General features: G+C 45.8%; 1 protein-coding gene across 1 annotated transcript in view; it reads right to left on the bottom strand.

The window, feature by feature from the left end:
- NMT1 (N-myristoyltransferase 1) overlaps positions 1-25921 on the bottom strand; it is a gene marked incomplete at its 5' end in the record, with an annotated part of 30595 nt that extends 4674 nt beyond the window's left edge. The window contains 11 exons of the mRNA XM_083471572.1: positions 3229-3366; positions 3658-3825; positions 5898-6068; positions 9893-10001; positions 11673-11843; positions 14064-14180; positions 15603-15694; positions 17131-17249; positions 17688-17829; positions 18205-18313; positions 25707-25921. Coding sequence (XP_083327698.1) covers positions 3229-3366; positions 3658-3825; positions 5898-6068; positions 9893-10001; positions 11673-11843; positions 14064-14180; positions 15603-15694; positions 17131-17249; positions 17688-17829; positions 18205-18313; positions 25707-25921 — 1551 coding nt within the window. The remainder of the gene's footprint in view (positions 1-3228; positions 3367-3657; positions 3826-5897; positions 6069-9892; positions 10002-11672; positions 11844-14063; positions 14181-15602; positions 15695-17130; positions 17250-17687; positions 17830-18204; positions 18314-25706) is intronic.
- Between the last annotated feature and the right edge of the window lie 769 nt (positions 25922-26690).

The following is a 26690-nucleotide window of genomic DNA, read 5'->3' as shown; positions in this document are numbered from 1 at the left end:
GTGACTTTGTGGGGGTCATTAAGGCTCATGGTATCAGATTAGGACATAGAGGACACAGCCTAGTCCACGAGCCTCGCAGCATGGCCTTGGGCAAGCCACAGTCTTAATATTATTATTATTACCGTATTTTTCGCTCTATAACACGCAGATTTTTTCTCCTAAAAAGGAAGGGGAAATGTCTGTGCGTCTTATGCAGCGAATGTGTGGTCCCTGGAGCCGAAAAATGAGGCAAAAATCAAACCACGCTTCAGGGAGAAGGGAGCTCCGTGAGAGAGGAAGCTGTTGCTTTCCTGCATTCTGCCTCAGGGTCTTACTGCCCACCCTGCTCTGTTTCGTTACTGTGTTTGCTCAAACGGAACAAAGAGCAGGGAAAGCCCCTCCCCTCCAGGCAAGTAGAGGGGAAAGCAGAGCGTCTCTCTAATTCCTCTCCCTGCTCCAGAGGGAACAATGTTTGTGAAGGGAAGAGAGATTACAGGTTCGGCTTAAAATTCTGATTTGACTTCCTGCTTTTTGTTTTTGGAGACACACAGCATTCAAATATGCTTTCTTCCATTTAAAAGGATGAAATCCTTAAACAGTGTTTTGCCTGTAAATTCATGCGATCTGGAAGATTACAGTGTCTGTACCTCTTAAGGGATGGCAAAGCTTAGGTTTCGCTGCTAAATAGTTCTTAATGCAGTTAAAATGCTTTCTTCTGTCATGCTGGTGGGAGGGAGAGGGAGAGAGGGAGAGAGGGAGAGAGGGAGAGAGGGAGAGAGAGAGAGAGAGAGCACGCTGGCTGGCTTGTGTGGGTGGGTGGGGGGAAACTTTTGCCTTCCTTTCCTCACGTTATAGCCCTCTCCTGCATTCTTAGCCTTCTGTGTTTTTCCTTCCCTCCCCACTTAAAATGTGGTTACAAAGCATGGATCCACATGGATCCTCAGGATCTTTGCATTGGGTCACCCCAAATTCACCATCAGAGCACACAGCATGTCCATGGCTACAGCCTGCCCCCCCAAAATCACACACCCACTGTTGCCTGGGGCTGCAATGGTGCAAAAACGTGGTTACAAAGCATGGATCCACATGGATCCTCAGGATCTTTGCATTGGGTCAGCCAAAATTCACCATCAGAGCACATAGCATGTCCATGGCTACAGCCTGTCCCCCCCCAAAAAAAAATCATGCACCCACTGTTGCCTGGGGCTGCAATGGTGCAAAAACGTGGTTAAAAAGTATGGGTCCACATGGATCCTCAGGATCTTTGCATTGGGTCAGCCAAAATTAACCATCAGAGCACATAGCATGTCCATGGCTACAGCCTGCCCCCCCCAAAAAAATCACGCACCCACTGTTGCCTGGGGCTGCAATGGTGCAAAAACGTGGTTACAAAGCATGGATCCACAGGGATTCTCAGGATTTTTGCATTGGGTCACCCCAAATTCACCATCAGAGCACATAGCATGTCCATGGCTACAGCCTGCCCCCCCCCAAAAAATCACGCACCCACTGTTGCCTGGGGCTGCAATGGTGAAAAACGTGGTTACAAAGCATGGATCCACAGGGATTCTCAGGATTTTTGCATTGGGTCACCCCAAATTCACCATCAGATCACATGTCTGTGGCCACAGCATGAAGCACAAAAATGATACGTCCACTGTTTCATTCAGAATATTTTTTCCCTTGTTTTCCTCCTCTAAAAACGATGTGCGTGTTATGGTCAGGTGCGTGTTATAGAGCGAAAAATACGGTAATTAAATTTCTGTACTGCCTTTCATCTGAGGATGACAGGGCAATTTACAATACTACTACTACTGTTATTATGCATCAGTGTAACATTTTTATACATAACTGGGTACCGTATTTTTGTAATATTTGAAGTTGGCTGTTGTTGCTTCAGTTTGCTGTACACCGCTTATCAAGATTTTTACTATATAGAAATTAATTAAAATCAAATAATCGACCAACTACTTGAAACTTCATCCCGGGTCAAATCTGTTCCTGAAGTATTTACGCAGAAAGCTCTTTCAGCTCCTGAAGTACAAGGACTTGGGAATTCTCTGTTTGGTCTTTGGCCAAAAAACAGCAAGTGCCACGTTCTCCACCAGCGAACCATCGGCCATAAATCTAATCCAAACCATGGTTTAGCAAACAGAGGGGTTCCTGAACCAAAGATCGTAGTTGCAGTGGTTCTCCCTTGGGTCCCTCTGCTGCTTCCGTTATCCAGGGCTAAGTCATGATTTGTTGTTATCCAAACTAGGACATGTGGTGTACCTTTTCCACATAAACCCCAAGCGGAAAAGCAAGAACAACTTGTGTTTTGTCTGGAGCGAGAAAAACCACAAGGCCAGGTTTGGCCATGTTGCTAAGGTCAACCATGGCTTTGCCCTGGGTAGCCCAGGATGAAAAGAGGAGCACTGCAGCTGTGATCTTTGGTCTGATTGTTCACACTAAGTCCTTAGCATTACATGCAAACCTGGTCATTCAATGCTTCACGGCTCAACTCTGGAAGATGTGGAGTCGCCCTTCTTTCAGGTCATTTGCCTATTCAGAGACAGGCCTTCCCAAGACACTCTATAGCAGGGATGTCCAACAGGTCGATCGGGATCGACTAGCAGATCCCCGGGAGCTTCTGGTCAATTGCAGTCGATCACTGGACTGGCTCCTTTTCCTTATCTTTTGTCCAAGAGCACCCAGCCCGGCCCCCTTTCCCTATCCTCCATTCGCGCATGATCGCTGGAGTTTTCACTGAGAGGCAGATTGTTTCCTTTGCAATTTTTAGGTGAGTGTTTCCCCCCCATTCCCTTTTACAGTGGTACCTCGGGTTACATATGCTTCAGGTTGCATATGCTTCAGGTTACAGACTCCGCTAACCCAGAAATAGTGCTTCAGGTTAAGAACTTTGCTTCAAGATAAGAACTGAAATCGGGCTCCAGCGGCGCAGTGGCAGCAGGAGGCCCCATTAGCTAAAGTGGTGCTTCAGGTTAAGAACAGTTTCAGGTTAAGTATGGATGGACCTCCGGAACGAATTAACCCGAGGTACCACTGTACAAAAATTTGTTCCTTTTCGCTCCAAAAACAGGAGTGTCAACAACTTTGACAATGGGACTCTCCTCCCCCAAAAAAGGTCAACAAATATGACCTGAACGCCCCCCAAAGGGGTAGATCACCGCCTGCTTTTTTTTCCTGAGAGCAGACTGCAGTCTCTTAGGAGTTGGACATTCCTGCTCTACAGCAATGGTCACCTACCTTCTCTGGTCCCATGCTGGGGCATTTCCAATTGTAGAGATAATACTGCAGATTTCCATCTCCAATCCCGAATTTCAGCTTCTCCAGGAAGGTCTTGTTCTCCATGAGATCCAGTGCATTGAAAACATCGAAGCCCCTCTGCACAAAGAGGTATGGCAGGGAGAGACATTGGGCTCATTTGTACGCTTTGTAATTCCTTAGCATCCAGGAAAAAAATAGGCCAGTTTTCCCCACTCAAGTGCCACGAGAGTGAGAAAGTTGCTTTAAAAAAAACCCCCGTAACTCAGACATTCAGGACTATCAATTCTGTACTGCTCCTCGGGTCTCCTTAACATATATATATTAGGCTCTGATAAACAAGATTGTTTTTAGCATGTTTCCCCGAATGTTACATTAAGGAAATAACGTAACCTAAAGAGCGCAGCTTACCATCTTGGCCAATATAAGGGCATCGTTCATGAGGTCAAGAAGTGGTGTCTTGGTGTGGACATTGTAGAATGAATAGGCCGCCTTCAAGCTCTTGTGGGTTGGGTGATTCATAATCGTGGAGGGCAGGGTGTAGAAACTCAGGAAGTCGGTCACCTCCCCATCGGTGTTCTGAAGTAAACAGTGAGATACATTTTAGAATGAAATCCCCCAGACTCTGTCAGTCTTCAGCTGTGGGGGAAGCAAGTTGGCTTCATCTGCCATCGGGCTTGCCCTCTCCAACTTAGCGGGGCAAGAAGATCTGATTCCTCCCTTCTCTCCAATTACCGTATTTTTCGCTCCATAAGATGCACCTAGTTTTTAGAGGAGGAAAACAAGAAAAACATATTCTGTGCAGGGCGTGTAAGCTGCTCTCGCTTTTCTTGTTTTAAAGCAAGCAAAGCGAGAGCTGCTTACATGGCTTCTGTCCCGCTTTGCGCAGTTCTCACTTTGCTTGCCCATCCCTCCTCCCGCCTCGCTATAAAGCCAGCAAGAGCCGCTGACACGCTCTGTGCGGCTCTTGCTTTAAAGCAAGGAAAGCAAGAGCTGCTCAGAGCGTGTCAGCGGCTCTTGCTCTGTGGGCTTTACAGCGAGCGACGGACGGGAGCCATTGCTCCGGCTGCGGAGGCATCCCTCAGCTTGCGACTGCAGTGGCAGCCGAGGGATCCCTCTGCCGTCCAATGCATTCGCCCCATAAGACGCACAGACATTTCCCCATACTTTTTAGGAGGAAAAAAGTGCGTCTTACGGAGCAAAAAATAGGTTACTATATTATTCTGGTTTATAAAGAAACAAAATGGATTGGGAATTAAGATGGCAATGATTCTTGATGAATAGAACTTCGGACTGTGGGTGGAGGAAAGCCATGCAGAAACCTAGCACAGCAAGGAATGGACTGAGCTAGAACCTCTCCACTGATGTGGGAATACTTGCTGCTTTTGAATTTACAGCAGCAGGCCCAAACCGGTGGTCCATAAGCTTCATTCAGGGGGCCTGCAGCATGCCTGTGGATTTGTGGCTGAAGACAGCGCATGGAATATTGGTGCTGGTTTTTAATTGTATTTTTATTGCTTCTTATATTGCAATTTACTGTATTACAATTTGAATTCTGTGGAGTTCAAACTGTAATACAGGCACACCCCCATTTACACAGGCATTGCACATTTAAGTGAAATATTTGAAACACCGTTGAAAAAGCCGGCAAACACCATGTTCTGCCCCTGCCCTGCCTTCTCGTGACATTTTCGGGTCACTTCTAGGTTTGGCAAATACATTTGTGTGCGGTCTCACACATACTGAAAACGCATAAATGGGGGGATTGCCTATTCATTAAAATACAGTAAGACATAAACGAAGCAATAAAAATACAATTAAAAATCACGCACATTGCCACTGCTGCAACAGGAAGAAAAATCAAGCACATCGCAATTGCTGCAACAGGAAGAAAAATCATTAACTGCCCCTCAGCAATTTTCAAGCTGTCTATGGGAAAATAAGTTTGGGAGCCAGTGATTTACAAAGTTATTCTTCTATGTGGGGGAGCATTAAAACTGGCATTTCCTCCCACCAGCAGTCTACAAGAGCAAAATCCATTCTAACACCTTATTCAGCTGGAATGCGTGAAAAATCTGCTAAATTTGACTGCAAGTACAGCAATGCCCTTCATATATTCACTTCACACAAATGTTCAGGGCTGTTTTTATCCCAAAGGAGTATGGCTTTTTCTGTACTTAAAAACGTGTACACTGGTATCTTGGAAGTTGAACAGAATCCGTTCTGCAAGTCCGTTCAACTTCCAAAACATTCGGGAACCAAGGGGCGGCTTCCGATTGGCTGCAGAAAGCTCCTGCAGCCAATTGGAATCCGCGACAGACGTTCGGGTTCCAAAGAACGTTTGCAAACCAGAACAATCATTTCAGAGTTTGTGATGTTCAGGAGCCAAAATGTTCAACTGGCAAGGCTTTCGACTTCCAAGGTACGACTGTATTTAAGTATCTTGATTCTGTCTGTGGAGTAAGGTCATAAGATGTGACACCAATAATAATAATAATAATAATAATAATAATGCATCTGCCCACCTGCATGCAATTTGTCCTACTTCATATTCAGCAGGACTGGGGAGACAGACTGCAGAACTCCCCAACCCCTTCTCTCTGCCCTCTGCTCATTGGCTGTGAAGTGACAGGGAAGAAAGCGCTCCTCACCTCAACTACAAATGTGTCTATGATGTTGGGCTGGGGTAAAAACCAGTGCTCCACCTCCTCCTCATTCATGACAGGGGTCAAGTTGAACAGCTTCAGATACTCAGCCAGAAGTTTGTGCACAGCAGGGATGTCTCTCTGCTCCATCGGCCGCAGCCCTGGGGTCTTTGGAGTCTGGGGGAAGAGTCAGAGGAAAAGGGTTTGCTTAGAAAGGCATTTGGGTATCCTGGCTGACAGTGAAGGACGGGCTTCACAGCTAGACTGGCGGTTTGCAGACCATACCCTCAGGACTGCTGGAGGATGGGCTGTGGCTCAGTGACAAGGGTGGTTTTCAACTAAGTTTTACTGCAAGGACAACCACTGAAATGAATGGACCTAACTTGAGTCGTGCTCATTAATTTTGAGGGGTCTACGCTGATGGAAGCTTAGCTGAATACCCGCCAAGATGCCCAGTGTTCAATCTCTAGGGAAGGGGGAAAGTTTGAACCCTGATAAACTAGATCCACAGGTGCCCTTTACTATCACATCCTTCTCCAACAGTTTCTAAGCAATTTGTTCTAAAAATTGATCGGGGTTGTTTCGCTCTCCTTCTGCGATGAGGCGCTGCTTGGCGCCTTCACTCCAAGTTGACGCCAGCAGAGAAATCTTATCAGAGACTGCACAGCCCTGTTCTCTGGCTCCTCCTGCTGTGACAGCTGTGAAATGCAGCGCCTGGGCTGTGCAGCTTCTGTGCCAAGCAAACCTATGCGCAGGGTCCCCAGAGCTACGTGGATGAACCCTCTGCATGCACATTCCTGTGGCTGGAGATTGCAGTCCTGGCCAGTGAAAGCACTTTTGTGTTGGCCCTGGGGTGGCTCAGATGGAAAGGAATATTATATTGAGCTAATCGTATTGCCCAGGCGGGACACGGGTGGCGCTGTGGGTTAAACCACAGAGCCTAGGACTTGCTGATCAGAAGGTCGGCAGTTCGAATCCCCGTGACGGGGTGAGCTCCCGTTGCTCGGTCCCTGCTCCTGCCAACCTAGCAGTTCGAGAGCACATCAAAGTGCAAGTAGATAAATAGGTACCACTCTGGCGGGAAGGTAAACGGCGTTTCCGTGCGCTGCTCTGGTTCGCCAGAAGCGGCTTAGTCATGCGGGCCACATGACCCAGAAGCTGTACGCGGCTCCCTCGGCCAGTAAAGCGAGATGAGCACCGCAACCCCAGAGTCGATCACGACTGGACCTAATAGTCAGGGGTCCCTTTACCTTTATTGCCCAGGCACAGAAGGGAAGTAGCTAGATAAGGACAATTTTGGAAGGTTTAATGCATGAGATCCAGAGAATTAGGAAGCAGCCACATAAGGCTTTCTTGGGGAACCAAGTGCATTTAAGGGCAATGGGGGTGGTGGAAACTCCTCCAGACACATTTACCAGATCAGATTCTGTGCCAGTTTGCTGCCCACTGGCAGGGAGAAGGGGCACTACGACAACCCAAAATATGGTGCTAGTGCAGAGTTGCACAGAGTCACACTGGAACCTTTCTGGAAATCACTGTTGCAATTGTGATATGATGGGTAATCTCAAAAGATGTGCCCCAACTATTCCAGGTGGTTCACATGGCATGGTTGCCACCCAGCGACTGTTACCAAGCAGTGCTCAAACACCCGTGTGCCAGGGCCACCCGCAAACTGAAGGATTTCCCTCTATTACATCTCAGTTGTTGTTTTTTAAAGCGGGAGGGACCAGTAGCAAAAAACACCCAATCAGCACAGGGAACAGCCGTGAGCTTGGGAGATGACCGCTTGCCCAGCAACTCCACATGGCAGCCGGAAACACCAGCACAGAGCTAAGCTCAACTTACAGAGACCTGATGCTCTCCCAATTTAAAAAGGTGAACCCTCTTTACGTCCCAACTTCAAGCAAAATACACTTTGACACAACAAACCACATTTGATTGACTCTGGAATCAGAATTATTTACAGCCAGAGAATCAGGAAAGGGTCAAAGGCTGTCTAAATACCCATCCAAGGGTAGGGCCACCCATCTTCTAGCTCCTTACCAGGCAATCTAAATATAATTCACATTATAGTGGGGGCATGAGAAGAGAAAGCAGGTGCATCTGGAGCTAGTGTCTCAAGCAAACAAGACATATACTCCAAGTGAAGGGAAAGGGAAGCACCCACACTCTGAATTAGTAGCCAATCTGATGCTGGGAAAAATTCCTAAAAAATGTTGGTGGAGGGGGCACATAATCGCTGTATCACCCACCATCTTGGCTCTTGATCTACATTTCCAACATTTCTGGTGGCTGATGCAAGTTTTTCTCCCGAATTAAAAAAAGTGCAGTTCACCCTTATACTCTACAAAGAAGCCTTCTCTTTGGTTTTTCTTTTCCCCCCAGAAAGGACCTTTTTATTAATTATTATCTTGTTAAAGGAATATAAATATATGTTACACTATAGCACAGCAAAAGGATCATATGGATGAATGTTGTCTGGAAATTTGCCATTCCAGAACATAATAAATGACCAATGTTATTTAAAAAAAAATCCATTTGTCTATTCATTACTTGCCCTTCTGTGGTTTGTCAAATGGGTCAACATTCCACCCCCACCAACTATTCTGAAATTAAGGGTGCCATCCTCCATGTGAAAGCTTTAGCTTTAGGGTATAAGAGAGAAGAGACGGGGGTGGCGCTGTGGGTTAAACCACAGAGCCTAGGGCTTGCCGATCAGAAGGTCGGCGGTTTGAATCACTGCGACAGGGTGAGCTCCCGTTGCTCGGACCCAGCTCCTGCCAACCTAGCAGTTCGAAAGCACATCAAAGTGCAAGTAGATAAATAGGAACCGCTCTGTCGGGAAGGTAAACGGCATTTCCGTGCGCTGCTCTGGTTCGCCAGAAGCGGCTTAGTCATGCTGGCCACATGACCCGGAAGCTGTACGCCGGCTCCCTTGGCCAGTAAAGCGAGATGAGCACTGCAACCCCAGTGTCGTCCGCGACTGGACCTAACGGTCAGGGGTCCCTTTACCTTTTATAAGAGAGAACTTCCCACACAGGAGAGGTTGCCTCCTCTGTGAATCATGCTTCTGCAGTGTGCGCCTTTAGATTTCGAAGGAAACAAGCCCAGAGCACTGCCTTCCCTGGAAACCAAATAAGCAAACCTTCTGTGGTCCCTGCGCTACAAGAGGGACTGAATGCTCCAATCACATTCTGATGCAGAGATGTTGCGGAATTATCCAGCCATGGAAGAGAATGATTAGGAGGAGGCAAGGCCAAGACAACACCTTGCGCAGAGATGCAGCTGGCAATCTTCTCTGCAGATTGATGAGCTGGGCTCAGAGGAGCCTGTAATTATTTCTTTGCGGCTCGTGAGCAGTTCTCTCCCGGGACTCCGGTGTGCCCTTGGCAAGGTTTGGGATTGCTGCTCTAGATGCAGAATAATCTCTGGTGATATGGAGGAAGGAGAACGGGGACCTAAGAAAAACTAATGCTGAGATGCGATCGGGGTGAGAAGGAGATCTTTCCTGACCTCAAGGGGTACAGCTCAGGCTTCAGCTCACAAGGTACTTCTCATTTAAATGCAATCTGGTTTGGGCCCAGAGTGTACAGTCATACCTTGGTTCTCAAACGCCTTGGTACTTGTACGTTTTGGCTCCCGAACGCCGCAAACCCAGAAGTGCTCTGGTTTGCGAACGTTTTTTTGGAAGCAGAACGTCTGACGCGGCTTCCGCTTGCCTGCAGGAAGTTCCTGCAGCTGATAGGAAGCTGTGCCTTGGTTTTCGAACGGTTTTGGGAGTCGAATGGACTCCTGGAACGGATTAAATTCGAGAACCAAGGTAGGACTGTACATGGAACTTGTAGGGCGTGGGGAAATAGTGCGGAAAGGTCGGGGTCCCCGCATGCTCTGAAACTCCTCGCCTCGCTCGTGTGAGGAAAAGTGTGGCAAATGTACAATCTCAGCTTGAAAGATTCTTACACAAGGGCCCCACTGAGGTTACTGCCCTGCCCATCACAGACCTCCGAAAGCCGATAGAGCTTCATGGTGCGTTGCATAGTCATGTTCCTGCTCAGGTGGGAAAACTTTACTTCAATCAGCTTGCGCGGATTCAGGGACCGGTGCCAGTACCTGCCGGAAAGAGGAGCCTTCCTGGTTAGACATCCCACTCGGATCCCATCGTTCCTCCACGGAAGCCTTAGTAACTTGAAGCCTAACTCAGTATCACCTAAAAGTGGAGGTACGTTTTACTCCTAGGCGCAGAAAGGTACACACAATCAATCAATCAATCAATCAATCATCTTGCCAGAACAATGGCTGAAACTCTTCTTGCAGGAAAGCCCTATTATTTATTTCCCGGCATCCCTCTTCCCCCTGTTATCCAGTCAGTCAGGGGTTAGAGATGGAGCCCTGCTCTCTGAGCAGTGGTGATACTTCTAGGATCTCCCTTGCCTATCGCAGCTGCAGCACGAGTATCATAGAAAGAGGAGACTTGAAGGTGCGTGTGGCGATCACACACAGGGCCCCCGGATGTTTGACGGTCTATTGATCCTGTGCCGCCACTACAATTGCTTTTTCTGCTGCCGCCACCCCTTATCTCACGGGGACACACAGAGTCCAGTCAGTTGTTAACAAACAAATAATCAAGTTTATTTTTTAAATGCAGGAACAAGCTTATGGTTACAGTTAATTTTACTTGGCAGTTTCTTATTCTTAGTTCCTAACAACTCCAAACTGATTATTCCAACTATCTGACTCCACCTCACAATTCCTCTCACTCTCTCACAATACAACTCTACTAACCCACACCTAAACCTCCCTCTTCCTTCTTCAACTCCCAAGCCTCAACTCTCAACTCAAGTGACTTTCAAAACCTCCCACTCTAACTTTTATTCCCCCCTTGCATTCTCACTGGCCAATCACATCACACCCATTTTAACCTTTTCCTTATGACCCATCCTAGGAGGCAAACGCCACAGTGCATTTGACAGGTTTGGCAAAAGACAGGATGCTATTGGAGAGCTGACATGAGGGAAAGAACTGTGGAACTCAGAAGAAGCCACCTTTGAGGAGAAAAAAGTAAAGCCGAGGTAAGACTCCTTGACACTTGAGGTTCAGGTGGCCTCAGTGGCCCGGAGTACCTTCCATCAGCTTCGGCTGGTGGCCCAGCTATGCCCCATTTGGACAGGGATAGCCTAACTACTTGTTGTCCATGTTCTGGTAACCTCAAGGTTAGATTACTGCAATGCGTTATACGTAGGGCTGCCTCTGAAGACTGTTTGGAAACTTCAGCTGGTGCCGAATTCAGCAGCCAGGTTGCTCACCAGAACATGACAATTTGAACATATTACACCGATCCTGGTTCGACTGCACTGGCTGCCAATTAGTTTCCAGGCCCAATTCAAAGTGCTGGTTTTGACCTATAAAGCCTTAAACAGCTTAGGACCACAATAGCTCAAGTACCGCCTCTTCCCATATGAACCTACCTGGACCCTGCAAGCATCATCTGAGGCCCTTGTTCGTGTGTCTCCTCCTCAAGAGGTCCGGAGGGTGGCAACACGAGAACGGAGCCTTCTCTGCAGTGGCTCCCTGTCTGTGAAATGCTCTCCCCAGGGAAGTTCGCCTGGCACCTTCATTATTTAGACCTCTAGGCGCCAGACAAAAACGTTCCTTTTTAACCAGGCCTTTGCTCGACCTAATCAACATCCCATACTGTGATTTTTTTTGTGAACCGCCCTGAGACCTCTGGGTATAGGGCGGTACTGTATATAAATCCAATAAATGAAACGAAATGACACTCACCTACAGGTACCAACAGGCTTTGGCAGTACCACACCGGCAGTGTAAACAGCCTGGAAAATCCCCTCCAGGTGGACCCGTCGGGTGATCTCCCGGATCAGCACAGGGGCCACCCGCTTGGAACGCAGTTTCTTGTGCACACAGAGGAAGTTTATTTCTACCATCTTCTTTTCCCTTCAGCGGAAAAGAAAGACAACAACTCTGAAGAACAGTTTCTCTGTCACATTTTGAAAAGCGATCTGAAGGAGAGCAGGAAAGACCCTCCTGGGGGGGGCCACTAGGGGGCGCATTGGAAGATGGCCGACAATACCATCTCTCCGACCCACACGGGGTTATTAAGAGGCTGTTATGGGAGTAGGCAGCCTCCCTTGTTGCCCCAAGGAAATGGGGAACACTGCCCTTGCCTGTTGTGCCCATAAATCACCCCCTAATTCGAAAGAAGGGGGTGAGGGCCCTAGGCAGAATGCCCCCGTGTGGACCTCGGCTCTCCTGGACGCTGTCTCTGATCGCGCACTAGTTGCAGCAATTTGGAATAATTACAAAAGAAGCAAATGCACATATTTCAAGTGAAGAAGGGGAGTGAAGTCTGCTAATTTAAGTGACTTCTGCGAAAGAAGACGACGGGCTGGAGAAGCAGGAATATTTTACGATGAAGATACACCAAAGGCGGGGTATGTTGACAACAGGGCTGAATGGGGGGGGCGGACCTTTTTTACTTTCCTTCTATGTGATTTACAAGAACCCCTCCTCATTAGAACCGTCGGTTGAACTGACCCAAGCAGGATGATTAAGGTCTGTGTGGAGATAAACTTTAACCAAAAGTATGCTTTATGGAGACCGAGAAGCACTAAGAGCTTTTGGGAATGGCGCAGCAATTAATTCGGAGTCGCCATCTTGCCAAAGGATTTATAGCCGGGAGGAAGAATGGACTTGCTTTCAGACTGCATTCCTGGTGAATCTCCTCAGAGGTTTTGAGAAAGGAGGCAGATTGGTGAAGATTAATGACGCTAAGACTGTTTTGATGTATGGAAGTGATGTTATATGGAAAACGTCTGGATAAGTCTACTGGATAAAAAATAATAATATCCACGCAGGATTACAAACTGTTCTAACCAGCTTGCGGAGACTATCAGAGGTCACAAAGAGAAAGGAAAAATATATGAAAATAACAAGAGATGTGGAAAAACAGTAAGAAAGGGCTGGATAGTACTGTGAACATCATAAGGTTAGATTTGTGGACATTAAAACAGCAGTAAGAAGCAAGAAGTTGATTGGATCCCCTTCGGAACTTGAAATATGGGTACCCCCAACAAAAATTTAAAATTCGGCTGTGTAATTTGGAATTTATGTAATCTGGTTTGATTTGATGTGATTGGTCGGTTAATAAAAAATTATTCTTAAAAAAAAGGAAAGACCGCCCTGGATTTATTAAGTCTCTAAGCTAGAAAGATGTTAAATTATTTTTGTATGCCACAACTGCTGCTCGTATTTTGTTAGCTAAAAAGCGGAAAACCCAAGAATTACCAACAATAGAAGAATGGCAGATGAAGATGATGGATTTTTCGGAGCTAGCCAACCTAACTGGAAGAGTCCACGACCAGAAAGAGGAGGAATATCAGGAAGAGTGGAATAAATTTAATGATTATCTAGTCAAATTTGTTAAGTTAAATTAACTGAAAATAGCTTGCAGATACTTAATTGGCTTAGGATTAAATTTATGTTAAGTGATGAATTAATATGTTTAATTCCATAAGATGAAGATTTAAGGATGTTAATGCTTAAGTTAAATTTCATAAGAATTGGGATTTGGAAAACCATTAAAAGGATCATGCAATGAAATTCAACCAAGGGGTAGCGAGGAAGTCACTTAACAAAGTTAATAAGTGTAATTTTCAATAAGGCTATGATTTATGTTTGTTTGTCTTGTGTGTTTGTTTGTCTATAATATTGTGAAAACTAATACAATTTTTGGGGGGGGGGGGGAAAGACTTTAAGCTCTCTACGCTACACTGCCCTGAGTTATTCGCCACCCCGCACACTGTTTCTTTGTGCATACACCAATTTACTGGGCTGTTTTCAGGCAATACTATTCAGTCAGTATTCTACCTCGCCCACATCCGGTTATTATAAAGGCCTGCAGAGCCGCAGAAGATCCCAGCCGCTATGTAACTTGTAACATGAGAGGTGTTGGGGTTCAAGCCTGGTTGACCTGTTCCATGCGGCTTTTATGACAAAATTAAGAAAGCACTCTGCACATGCCCAAAGGTCCTCTGCACATCTGAAAGGTTACGGAGCAGAAACAGTGAAAAATGGCTCCAGCTCAAATTGAAACCTTTTCTTTAATCCACAAAGGGCATCCAAAGTCAAGAGATAGAAGTGTGTGGCTTGACTTACGTGTCATATATGTGTATAGCAGCCGGGATAGCGCTGATGAAGCCAACCAGCTTCTTGCTGGAAATGACTCTCACACCACAGTGCCACTGGGGCAGCCAGCCTGGAGGACGCAAAGCCCTGAAAGAAACACGGGGTCTCGTCAAAGACATCTGGATCCAAAAGCCCATATGAGATCGCTACTGAAGCGCAGGGCGCTTTGCCAAGTAATAAGCCCAGGGAAAACCTCTTCAAGAGGCCTTGCAGTCCAGGCAGGTAATACTGAAATGGCAGATACATTTAGCATGGCAGTATGAAGCAGGTGATGGGGAAACTGTGGCCCTTGAGATGCGGTGGGACTCCAACTCCCATCATTCCCACCAGCGTCGCCAATGGTCAGATACAGCTCGGTCGGAAGATTTATCTCAGTTTGTGGGTTCAAGCCCTATGGTGGGCAAATGTTTCCTGCATTGGACTAGATGACTCTCGTGGTCCTTTCCAACTCTGCAACTCTATAATTCTATGATGGGTATTAAGAGTCCAGCAACATCTCGAGGGTCACAGGTACCCTCTACCGTGGTATACAGTCATGCCCTGGTTTTCGAACAGCTTAGTTCCTGAACGTTTTGGCTCCTGAATGCCGCAAGCCCAGAAGTGACTGTTCCAGTCTGCAAACTATTTTTGGAAGCTGAACATCTGACAGGGCTTCCGATTGGCTGCAGGAGCTTCCTGCAGACAAACATAAGCCGCGCTTTAGTTTTTGAACGTTTTGGAAGTCAAACGGACTTCCAGAATGGATTCCATTCGACTTCCGAGGTACGACTGCAAAGGCAGATTGTCACACAATGAAAAAAGTCAAAGTTTCCAGCTGCACGCTTCATGGCTTTATGGATAGGCTTGGCAGTATATATGCCCAGTAAAATTTCAGAACTGGGGTAGCTGGGGAAGAAGAAAACAAGGCTCCTAGTGGCCAGGAAATGGCAGACTGCATGCCAGCACAGTAGAACAAATGGCCCAAGCATGCTTAATTTATATAAATTGCACAGGCTGCAGAATTGTCTTGGTATGGCGGTGTGCCCTGTGGAGAGAAACTCTCTTTATCTATCACTATTTTGACTCAGTGGCTGACGACGATTGACTCCGTGAGCTCCAGCTTATCCCACACATATTTACCCACATTACATATGTTCGTTGTTTCTATTGTTTCCAACTGAAACTATCAGAACAGAAGCAGGCATAGAATCATAGAGCTGGAAAGGGACCCTGAGGCTCATCATCAAACGCCTTGCAATGCAGGAATATGAAGGTGGCCCATATGGGGATCGAACCCACAACCTTGGCGTTATCAGAACCACGCTCTGGCCAATTGAGCTAGCAGGTGCCCCCTGACCCTTGGAAAAGGGGGATTTACATATGGGGTAGCAGTGACCCATGTTGGGCAAGTCAAGACCTTGGGTCAATGTTTTAGTTTTTTCAGCATAAGGAGTTAGTTTTGATTTTTATGTATTAATTTTTTACAGATGGAGACCACCACAGAGAAATTCAGACGGACCCTTAACTCACCACAGGAGGAACTCTGGTGAATAATCAAACCGGAACATGTTGTCATCATCTTCCACGTAGTTCTCGTTCAGGAGAGTGTACAGCTCTTTGAGCTGAAGAAACCAAGAGAGAAAAGCATAATCTGCTTAAGGAAGCAAAGCTGCCTCTTAAGAGAACAGAGTTATCCAGAAGGACACTTGTGGCGAGAATTATTAGAGAGCCACTGCAGGGGAAGCTAGCAGCACACTAAAATAGCTTCAGCCATAGACTGGGGAAGACCCGACATCAACTTCTACTTGTAGTCCACATCTTCACAATCGCCTACCAGCAGAAGAATCTTAAGGATCTCCCTAACAGCTACCCTATGAGGTACTGACACAACAAAAATTGCTACACAATGAAGTAGTTTAAGAGTTTACTGGCACAGGTGTGTCTTGGCTGCAATGTACCAAACATTTTTTTAAAAATGAGACTGGGACAAAAAGGCTGCGTTCACACACAATAATCAACTGTGATTTAGCAGCTGGGGGGGGTGATATCTGAAGAGATTTTGTTTTAAGCTACGATTCTTGGTCTGTGTGACACAACAAGCTGTAACTTGTTGACAGCGAAACCAAACCCCTGCAAAGTTTCACAACAATCCAACTTCAAGACAAGGGTTATGTAATCGGCTTGTTTAACTAGCCAGTTTGTTTTCAGCCAGGATTCCCGACTCATATGACAGGAAGTTGCTAACCTTCTTGGAAAGCAAAACCCATCTCTGGGTACAAGTCCTTTCCCTGGCTGCATAGTGGCAGGAGAGGGGAGACTGCAAAGCCCAATGGTTTGCTCAGGCTTGCTACAACTCATCCACGTAACATCAAACCATTGTTGATGTACGAGTGTAGTCTTGAGTCTCAAAACAATAACAGAGGGCCAGTTTTTAAGAGATAAAAAGATCAGGTCAATGTTACAAAAAACCAAAGTGTTATGAAATTGTGCGCATGTTTTAAATGATATATGTAAATGTTTATATCAATAATAACATCTTTAAAAGGTAAACGGGTCAATAAAAATTGACTCTTAAGAGTGCTGGTAGGCTCTACATGATCAGCAGGAAAGGTTTTGGGCCACGCGGAAAAACTATGGCACAAACAAGGGCAAAATGAAGAGAAGTGGACAAGGCAGAACAATGCAGAGATGCAGGAAGAGATCCAGTTGACTCAAGCCAGCCAGCCAAGCTTAAAGCTATGAGATTAATCCTATGACAAACTTTACCCGCACAAAAACCTAGCTGGTTTTCAGGAGGAATCTTTGGGCAAAGGGAGAGAAAGAAAGAGGAACAGCGGCATGCTCAAAATTAAGACACCAGAAGAAAAGCCAAACACGGAATGGACAGGGAAAAGAGAAATATGGATCATCTAGCAAAGCTGTGGAAAGCCTTAAAATAAAAGTGGTCAGAATCCTGAGATGGAACAACTGGACGCTATTGTAGCAATGGGGTAGGTTGGTGGAGATGGTTTAGAGGTGAACCTTCTAGGATGGTTAGTTCCGCTGCATCCCTACTCACCACACCTCGATCCCCCAAGTCCAGAGCATCCCACATAAAACCCTGAGGCAAAGTGTAGGGCTCCTGGCGGATGTTGTCCTTGTCTGGTTCAACAGGTCCATGAGTGTTCACTACTTCTCCTGAGAATGGGGGGAGAAAGAGAGGATTGCTGCCATGCATGACAAATAATTACCGAAGGGACCTTCCTAGCCCTCCACATGTGTTAGCACAGTTTCCTGGGCAACTCCAGCCTCCAGACCCCCAATTCTTCCAGGTCCCATATGCTTCTGTCCAAGAGAACTAGTAAGATCCCATCTGCAGCACTGATGCAAGGGCCCACATTCTCTGATTCCCCAACCTACCTGCAATCCCATTTCTGGGTCTGAAACATCACACAGCTTGAACGCTCACACAATTTGCACAGTTTCTTGAGGTTTGGGGAATGCACAAGATGTAGGTGACTGTTGAACCATTGCCCTAATTGGCATAGTAACAGGCTGGAAAGATCTCCCCAACGTTTTGAGACTATTTAAAGCCAGCCAGATAGAAGAAAAAGAGGAAAGGGGAAGATTATGTACCTAATTTGGGGACTGGCTGTGTGTCCCAGAACTGATAGCTGCGTTTGGTGGCTTCTTCCATTGTCTTGGCAGGTCCTTGTCCTACGGAGAACAGCTCAATGGCCTTTTGAATCTCCTGCATTCTTTCTGCTGGCAAGGTCACCTGCAGAGACCAAAGGCACAATGAGTCAACTGACCACCACGTCCTACTTTCCCCCCTCCCTGAAAGTTTAAAATTTTGGAGAGGACATTCTCCTTCTACCCCTTAAAACCACAGAACATTCAAAGCCAACACTGCCCTCCACCCCCACCATTCCACATCTACCCACACTGAAAACAGAACAAATGTAAATGCAACAATGTAGGTCAACCAGTCCCCATAGAACTTCCCCTGCATAGATCCCCAGCCTTTCCTAATTTAACTTTATGGGTAACCAAAAAAGAACACAGTATAGAGAATAGGAGGCTCAGGGAGTGGAAGAGAACGTGAGGATGGTTCAACATGACCAACCTGTTGCAAAATATTTTTTCTTTTTACCTTTACTGTCTGATCTTGGGCTGAATCAACTTGATCCGACTTTTCCTTCTTCCGCTTCTGTTTCTTTTTCTTCTTTTTCCCCCCACTGTCATCAGCTGGGCTTAAGCCACTAAGGAAGAAATGAAACACGACTAAGAGCAGGGCTTGAAGGGAGCTGGGGCCGGGTGCCAAGGTCACAGTTTGCTTCTGATTGGTCTCTTTTGACCAGTATACCTTGGGGAAACTCACTCTTTCAGGCTAGCCCCTGAGTGGATGTATGGGAAGAAAGAAACCACTGCTCTGACTCCTTCCGTCTTGCAAGGCTGGAACCCCAAATTATACAGACTAAATTGCATGGAATAAAGGTGTGCGCTTCACACAATCTGTAGCTTCTTGTGGTGTGGGGGAAGGAGGATATCTCTGTGTTCCAGTTTTGTGAGGAATTGGGAAAGAAGGGTTGGCTGCAGTATGTGACGTGACTCATTTGCTCAAGTTATCTGAGGCGACCAGGTCTTCTGCAACTTTGCCTCGGCACAATTTTTCCACCTTAACAAGACTTTATGGGACCGCTTGTGTGAGAAGCCCTGACAATATTGCACCAGCACTGACTAGTTATAACACAGTTATGGACTATCCACATAGAACAATGTGCACACTCTTAGCTCGTAACTCCTGTCTAATTTAGCACAATGGTGGCTGCTGCAAAGACAAAAGACAATATACCTGGAGCATTCTTTGCAATCTCCTTTTTTTGCCTAAGCTGCAAAGTAATCTTCTAGCACGCGATCTGTCGCTCTTCTTCATCACTGTTTTGTTATTGTGGATTAAAATAATATATTGGCTTTGTTTTCAGGAAAAAGGAAGGTATAAAAATTAAAATAAGTTCCCTGTACCCACAATGCACCCACTCTCCCACACCACAAATATCTTTCCACGGAGGAACATCTGATATGCCACCATGGAACACTGGTTCGAAATGTCCCCCTACATGAATTTGCATGCTTGCCATGGAAATTCTGTGTGTTGCATATGATTCTGGGGTGTCTTCCAAGGGAGTGCTCTCTGTCAGCACAGGGTGTCAGCAAAATCTACTGAGCCTCACTGCAGCCCTGCACAAGCCAAGTGCACAAACCAGACAGCATTCTCTATTACTAGTCTGCAAGCTGTTTGTTAATGGCTGGCAAACCCAAGCAAGTAGCAAAAGCTCGCTTTAGGTCCAAGATAAGAGCTTCTCCCACAACTTTAAATCCTAGTGGAAGCCACCAAGGAGCTGCTGCAGAACCCGTCTGTTGGAAAAAGATTCTGGGGATGGAGGAATATTTTATGTGGAGCCTCTTGGGCTTTGCTATTGCTCAGTATGAAATTTTACCCCCCAATTCATCTTTGTGGTAGTACATAGCACGACGCACTGACACACAACCTGTTTTTCAGGGAAGTTTATTTTGTTTTGTTCATTGAGTATATTTATATCCCGCCTTTCTTTCATCGTGGAACCTAAAGCAGCATAAATTTCCTTTTATTAATCATGCATAAGCTGCTAAGGAATTCCAGGATTCTATAGAACAAAGACTGAAAGTCATTTTTTGAGTCTAACTTCCTCCAAAACAGGAAAACAATCAATGACATGATTGAAGCACCCTAGAAAGATATGTGCATGGCTTCAACTATAAAACCATTATGCTACAACTTCTCTGGGTTGCTTGTTGCCTGATGACTGGCTCTTCAGATTATGAAGTTCTAATGTTAAGCTAAAATCTACATCCTTGCAATGTAACACTCACTGCTTCACAACCGAGACTTCTCTGCTCCAGTGTTTCACACTGACTGCTGAGCCATGCTACGTCAAATGTAGGTGCTTCTAAGTCCTACTTGGCAAATCTACAGCTAATACTTAAAGCAAGTAATCTTCAGTAACCAGAGGGATAAGTCTGGACTAGATATTAAGGAATCTCGGCATAGTGTGGTCATGCATTGCAGTGGAACCAAAGAGAGAAACAGACTGCAGCATAAAGACTGTGCTATTTTAGAACAGACTAATCACATTCTGCAGTTTTGCACACAATGAAAGTTTTACACACAATTGCCATTCATGTCACAGTTGCCAGAGAATCTCACAAATCTCCTGCACTGCAAATGGCTCACACACTCAAAAATGTGATGCTCGCTGGTTATTAGTACAGGAGCAATGATCCTACTGAGACAGCAGTGAAAATACTATGTTTCTCAGTGGCAAATAAAGTACTCCATGACAAAGCACTGTAAGAGTTCATCTGAACAGGAAAATACGTGCTCAACGGATTAATCTAATTTAATAGATATATTTCCACCACCTGAATTTTAAGTGGCTCTCATCTTTCATACATACAGGGTCAATTCAGTCTTCAAAAACAAACGATGGTTAAGAATGATGAGGCTCATTCACAATGAGCACATGCAGGCTCCTTAGATGGTGTCTGGCAAACTCTGATAGGCAGCGTGAAGCCTCCCTTCACAGCTTAGTTGCTGGGGTCAGGGAAGTGGAATTCCCTGCCCCAAGTGGAATTAAGAGAAAAGAGACAGACAGACTCTTCAGCTGCAGTGCTGTATCTTGTGCCCCAGATCTGGCAAGACAACCATAAAGCTAGAAGGCTCTTCTCTAAACCTTTAGTAGGGTCCTTCCCAAGCCAACTCACCTCCACCAGACAGCTAAGCCACAAGGTCGCATTGTGCACCACTAGTTGAGGGCAAAGCAAACCAGGTGCCTCCATCAAGAGTGGATAGTTCCAGCTTACTGAAAGAAGCAAAACCAAACAAGCAACACACACCCGAAACAGAAGGGCAAAGAAGATCCACACAGGCCCCACGCCAGGGTCACAAGATAGTGGGAGCCATGGAAGCAATGCTTTAAGAGCCCCAAGTGCATGCCCGTGTTGTGATATCACAATCCACATCAGCAACTGAAGTCCTTGGTTCGAATGTGCCCTTTCCGATGCATTCACAAAGACTTAGGCATGCCCCTCTCTTTCCATTCCCCTCTACAAAATTGGAATAATAAAACCTACCTTACAGGAGCTGCTGTAAGGATTTTAAAAAGAAAGTGACCTTAACATCTAAAAAGCACTTTCAAGCCAAAAGCACTTTCAAGCCAAAAGTGCTTTTAATACAATTAAAACTAGAAAAAAAACTATACACATGCGAAATATTGTTTTTATCAAAACACTTCCAGAATCTTCCTTAACTTTTACCCTATCATGTAAGGAACAAAAATCGCTTTCTGGGCCCAATTCAAAGTGCTGGTTTTGACCTATAAAGCCTTAAATGGCTCAGGACCACAATACCTCAAGGACTGCCTCTTCCCATATGAACTAGCAGGTTCCTGAGATCATCTTGAGGCCCTCCTTCGTGTGCCTGCTCCTTGAGAGGTCCTGAGGGTGGCAACACGAGAACGGGGCCTTCTCTGCAGTGGCTCCCCATCTGTGGAATGCTCTCCCCAGGGAAGTTCGCCTGGCGCCTTCATTATACATCTTTAGGCACCAGGCAAAAACATTCCTTTTTAAGTGGGTCTTTGGTTGATCTTATTGACATCCAATACCCTTTTAGAATGTGGCTCTTTTTTGGTGTTTTTTTACTAGGCTATTGTTTTTAATTTTTTATATATTATGATTTTGTTTGTGAACAGCCCTGAGATCTCCGGGTATAGGGTGGTGTATAAATCCAATAAATAATAACTATCTCAAAACTCACAGTTCAGTAGCTTCCACAGATTCCCACAGTACGCTGAAGGAAGCCATTACTTTGTAGATCTGGATTATGGGTGCTACACCACATCAAAGCAGAACATGGAATATGGACCAAGAGGCAAGCCAACTGAGACTGATTAAGCCAGGATAGTCTCACATGCATATTCCCACAGTGGCAGCAGCTAAACCAGAAAACCAGTTTGGTATCAGAGCGGAGGGTTGAGTTATAATAAGATCTGTAGGATTTCTCCAGCCATGTTTGTAACATTTGGAAGCATTAACACCTGGAAGGTTTAATAAGGAGAGCTTTTAAGTCCTACTGCTCATGACCACCTAATGCAAGTACTTCAGATGATCTCTGCAGGACTCTAGTCACCAACCATTATCAACACAGCCACTGCACTTAGGCCAAAGCCTCAAAGCTACCTTCCCCCAAAGGAGCTTGCCAGCAAGTCCAAGACCACTTTTGGGGTTCCCATTACACCACTTTGGGAGTGTCGCAATTTGGTCCCGAGTGTGTCAGTAGCTCCCTCCTACTTTAGGGGAAATTGAAAGGCCTACTTTACAGAACGATATAAAGCTATACAGTGGTACCTCCGGTTGCGAATGGGATCCGTTCTGGAGGTCAGGCCGCATCCTGAGGAATTTGCAACTGGAGGTGCCGCTTCTGCGCATGGTTTAGCACTTCTGCACATGCATGCGGCACGTAGAGCGCTTCTGCGCATGTGGTTAAACACAGAAAACTACTTCCGGGTTTGCTGCATACGCATCCTGAAGGATACGTAACTGGAGGTGAACGCAACTAGAGGTACCATGTATGTGATTGATAATAGTGACAATGAGGAAACAGTTTTGGCTCAGTCATCAAAAAACAGAAACACTTTAAATGACTGAAGGTCCGTCCAAAAACCAGTGACACCTATTGCAGAGATAAAAGAACCCAAAAAAGCTCAACTTTTCAGGTAAGAAGCCTCTACAAAGATGAGCCAAGTGCTGCAACTATTGCTTCAAAGGCATTTATTCCTCCCTCTGTCAACCACCTACTTGTGTAACAGGGTTGTTGTACCGCCCCCCAAGTTCTAAGCAAACTTAGCAACAAAGGAGTGGAAAATATGCACAAGCCGCTTTGTTACCTGTCCAAGCAGGGAAGAAAGAACAAATCATTTAATTAGATATAAAAGAGTACTGTAAGTGTTCATCTGAACAGGAAAATACATGCTCAACAGATTAATCTAATTCAATAGCTACATTTCCACCACCTGAATTTTAAGTGGCTCTCATCTTTCATACATACAGGGGCAATTCAGCCTTGAAAACAAACCGTGGTTAAGAGGCTCATTCACAATGAGCACATGCAAGCTCCTTAGATGATATTTAGGGGTTATTTAGATATAGAAGAGCTGTTTCAAGTCATAGAGTGCAAAAACAGCTTTTCCCTATACATAACAAACCTTTTTCCTCAAGTGTATCAAAGAAAACTAGTAGTACACAGCAAGACACTGGCTGGTTTGACCGTATGTACAGTGGTACCTCGGGTTAAGTACTTAATTTGTTCTGGAGGTCCGTTCTTAACCTGAAACTGTTCTTAACCTGAAGCACCACTTTAGCTAATGGGGCCTCCTGCTGCCACTGCACAATTTCTGTTTTCATCCTGAAGCAAAGTTCTTAACCCGAGGTAATATTTCTGGGTTAGTGGAGTCTGTAACCTGAAGTGTATGTAAGCCGAGGTACCACTGTACTCTTATAACACTCTGATTATTTTTTCTTGACAATTTCTGGATCTAACTCAGGCCTATGGTAAATGAAAATAGTCCCCTTAGCTCTTTTGCGTTTTGCGGCCAGAAATTGTATAAGTGTATGTGGAAGCTACTAACTTTTGAAGACATCATCATCATCAGTCTCCTGTAACAGATAACTACATTTAAAATGCTTTCCATCCCAGTTTTAGATCAAGCAGTGACCTAGGAAATTTTCTGCCTTTCCCAAAAGCCAACAAGTCAAGTTTGTACTAGGGAGCCTCCTCTGCAGGCACCTCACAGCAGAATCCTATCCACGTCTATTCAGAAGAAAGCCCCACTGAGTCCAATGGGGCTTACTTAATGGCAAGAGCATTACTACTCATGCTAGTAATTCTCAAACCATGTACTGTGGCACAATGATTTACAGGGAGAGAAGTGTTAGTGGGTCATCAAAAAAATAAAACTACATAATCAGATGTTCCTGTGAGCCCATAACATCTGTACACAGGGGAGGCTGCTCAGTGTTGCCTGCCTTTCCTTCTTTCACCAGGAGTTATACTCAGAACAGCTCTTCCTGCAAGAACACAGGGGATGGGATTCCTTGATGCAGGCCATCCTTATTCTTTCTTACACCACCAAAACAAACATTTATTGTCACAAGTACAAAAGTGTGCATCTTATTTGAATTCAGAAACGGGTGTGCGCCTCAGCTGTTGTACATTTCCCAAATACTGTTTTAGTCAGTCCTGCTCTGGTTGAGTCACATTCTGCTAAGGTCTAGCAAGCCTCTTGTGTGCAGATGTTCTTGTTCTGAGGCTGCTAGTGCAGCTAATGACTACTTGGCCTCTTTGAGCCCAAGTTCTATAGTTCTCTATGTAGGTACAACGATTAAAAATAAGCTTAGCAGCAAGGGTGAAGACTTTGAGGAGGAATGGCCATATTCAAAGAAATGCTTGTCCATAACATGTCCCTGTTTTCATTCTTGTTGAACAAAAAAGGCACTGGATTGATATATCCTAGGAGCGAATCCTGTAAGGTTGGCCTGAAAGCAACTGAGAAACCATTTAGTGCATCGCCCTGCCATAAAAGCAGCAGGGTGATTTATGACAGTAACTAAAAAAGAAGATACTGTAGAAGCAGCTGGTCCTAATTAAGTTTCCCATTGGTACTTCATATATACCCTAATAATGCTACACATTAATTGGTTAGATTACACTACTTAAAAAGGCACATTCATAGGCAGAAATGCTTTAAAAAAAAAAAGAATGCAGCAGAGGCTTCTCGTTTGGGTTGCAGCTGCCATTTTCGCTTTCACTCCCTGACGGTGCCCATTAGCTGGTTTATCCCTCCAAGGCCGGGGGCAAGTTTATCCAGCTGCCCCCAACAAAGGTTCTTTTAACAGCTTTGTGAGAGGCAGAAATTCAGAAGTTGCATCTCCAGCCAAGGTGTGTGTGGAAATGCAACTCTTGTATTTCTGCCCCTCACCCAGCAGTTCAAAGACACAGGAACTCGTGGTGTGAAATGACAGCTTATTTTGGGGGGGGTGGGGGGAAACAACCTTATGCTTAGAGCTACAGAATAACATGCATTTGCTATACAATAAAAGCATGCAATAAAAACCGTCCCAGTCTCTCCTTCGCCCAGGCTACACTTTCCCTCAAGCTCCTGCTTTTCAGCCCACTTCCTTCACATCCACCCTATAACCTCCAAATATCTAGGTCCCGGACCCCTCCCTATGGCGGGTCTCCTTATCCCTCACACGAAACAGGCCCGGAAAACGCTTCGCCTTCGCGGTCACGCCGCTGGTCTGCAACGGGCGAGGAACCAGCGGGTCCCCCTTACGGACTGGCAGAGCAACCAACCACTCAGGACGCAACCGCCCAGTCGCCTCAGCCAATCAAGCGCCGCAAAAAGGGAACGTGGGCAGGGCCGACTTTATTTCCCGCCTCTTCTCTCCACCTCCCACCAGACCGCCTCCCCCCCCCCTCCGCCGGTTGCGTCTCAGGGCGGCTCCCCTCACACCAGAGAGTGGAGGCCCGACCCGGACCGGCTCAGAGCCGCTCACCCTCGGTTGCAGTTGTGCTCGTCCTCATTCTCGCAGTCGCTGCAGTGCTGCTGGTCGTTCTCCTCCTCCCCCGACGGCCGCCTCACTGCTGTATCACTGTCGTCCGCCATCTTGGCGAAGGGCAGCCGCGCCGGCTGCCGCGCCTGCGCAAAAGAAGCCGAAGACGGGCTGCGATTGGGCGCCCGGCCGCAATGAGCTTTGGGACTTGTAGTCATCTCTTGGCGGTTCAGGGCGGGAACCGGAAGCGCAGCGCACGTGAACCACGCTGACGGTGGGGGGGGAGCAAACCTTGGTTGCCTGTGCTTTGGTTGTCAATGCTGTTGGGAGGTTTCAAGTCTGATGAACGGCGATATGGACATTTAATTAATAATAATCAGTGCTTTTTCCTGGGGGGACGCATACCCCTAAACATTTTGAGAATTTTTATACTTTTGTCCATTTACTGTATTTATTTTTCCTGATTTGAACTATAAAATGGTGATTTTCTTGGGTTAAAAAAACCCACTGATAATAATGATAATAATAGACCCTTCAGGCAGGAAAACCCCAAATGTGAAAATAATAATATAATATAAATTATTATTTGTACCCTGCCCATCTGGCTGTGTTTCCCCAGCCACTCTGGGCAGCTTCCACAAAGACCAAAAATATACTAAGATGTGACACATTAATAATAATAAACCCTTAAGTGGGAGAATACAAATGGAACTGTAGGGTGGTGCCTTTATCAAACCCCTTGCAATGCTGGAATCTCATTTAAGATGGTTCTGGAGCAGCGGCAAACAAGCTTGCTTCATCTTTCATGTGACAACTCTTCAAATATTTGAAGATGGCTAGCATATCTCTAAGTCTTCACCAGGCTAAACATGCTCAACTCCCTCAACCGTTTCTCATAAGAGTTAGATTCCCAATCCTTATAGATTCACAGATTCCAAGAATTGTAGAGTTGGAAGGGATCATAAGGATCACCTAGTCCAGTTCCTT

This window comes from Podarcis liolepis (assembly GCF_965112155.1).
Source record: "Podarcis liolepis genome assembly, chromosome: 13".
Lineage (NCBI taxonomy): Eukaryota > Metazoa > Chordata > Lepidosauria > Squamata > Lacertidae > Podarcis > Podarcis liolepis.
The sequence above is the reverse complement of the archived record's forward strand: the minus strand, read 5'-3'. Positions and strand labels throughout refer to the sequence as shown.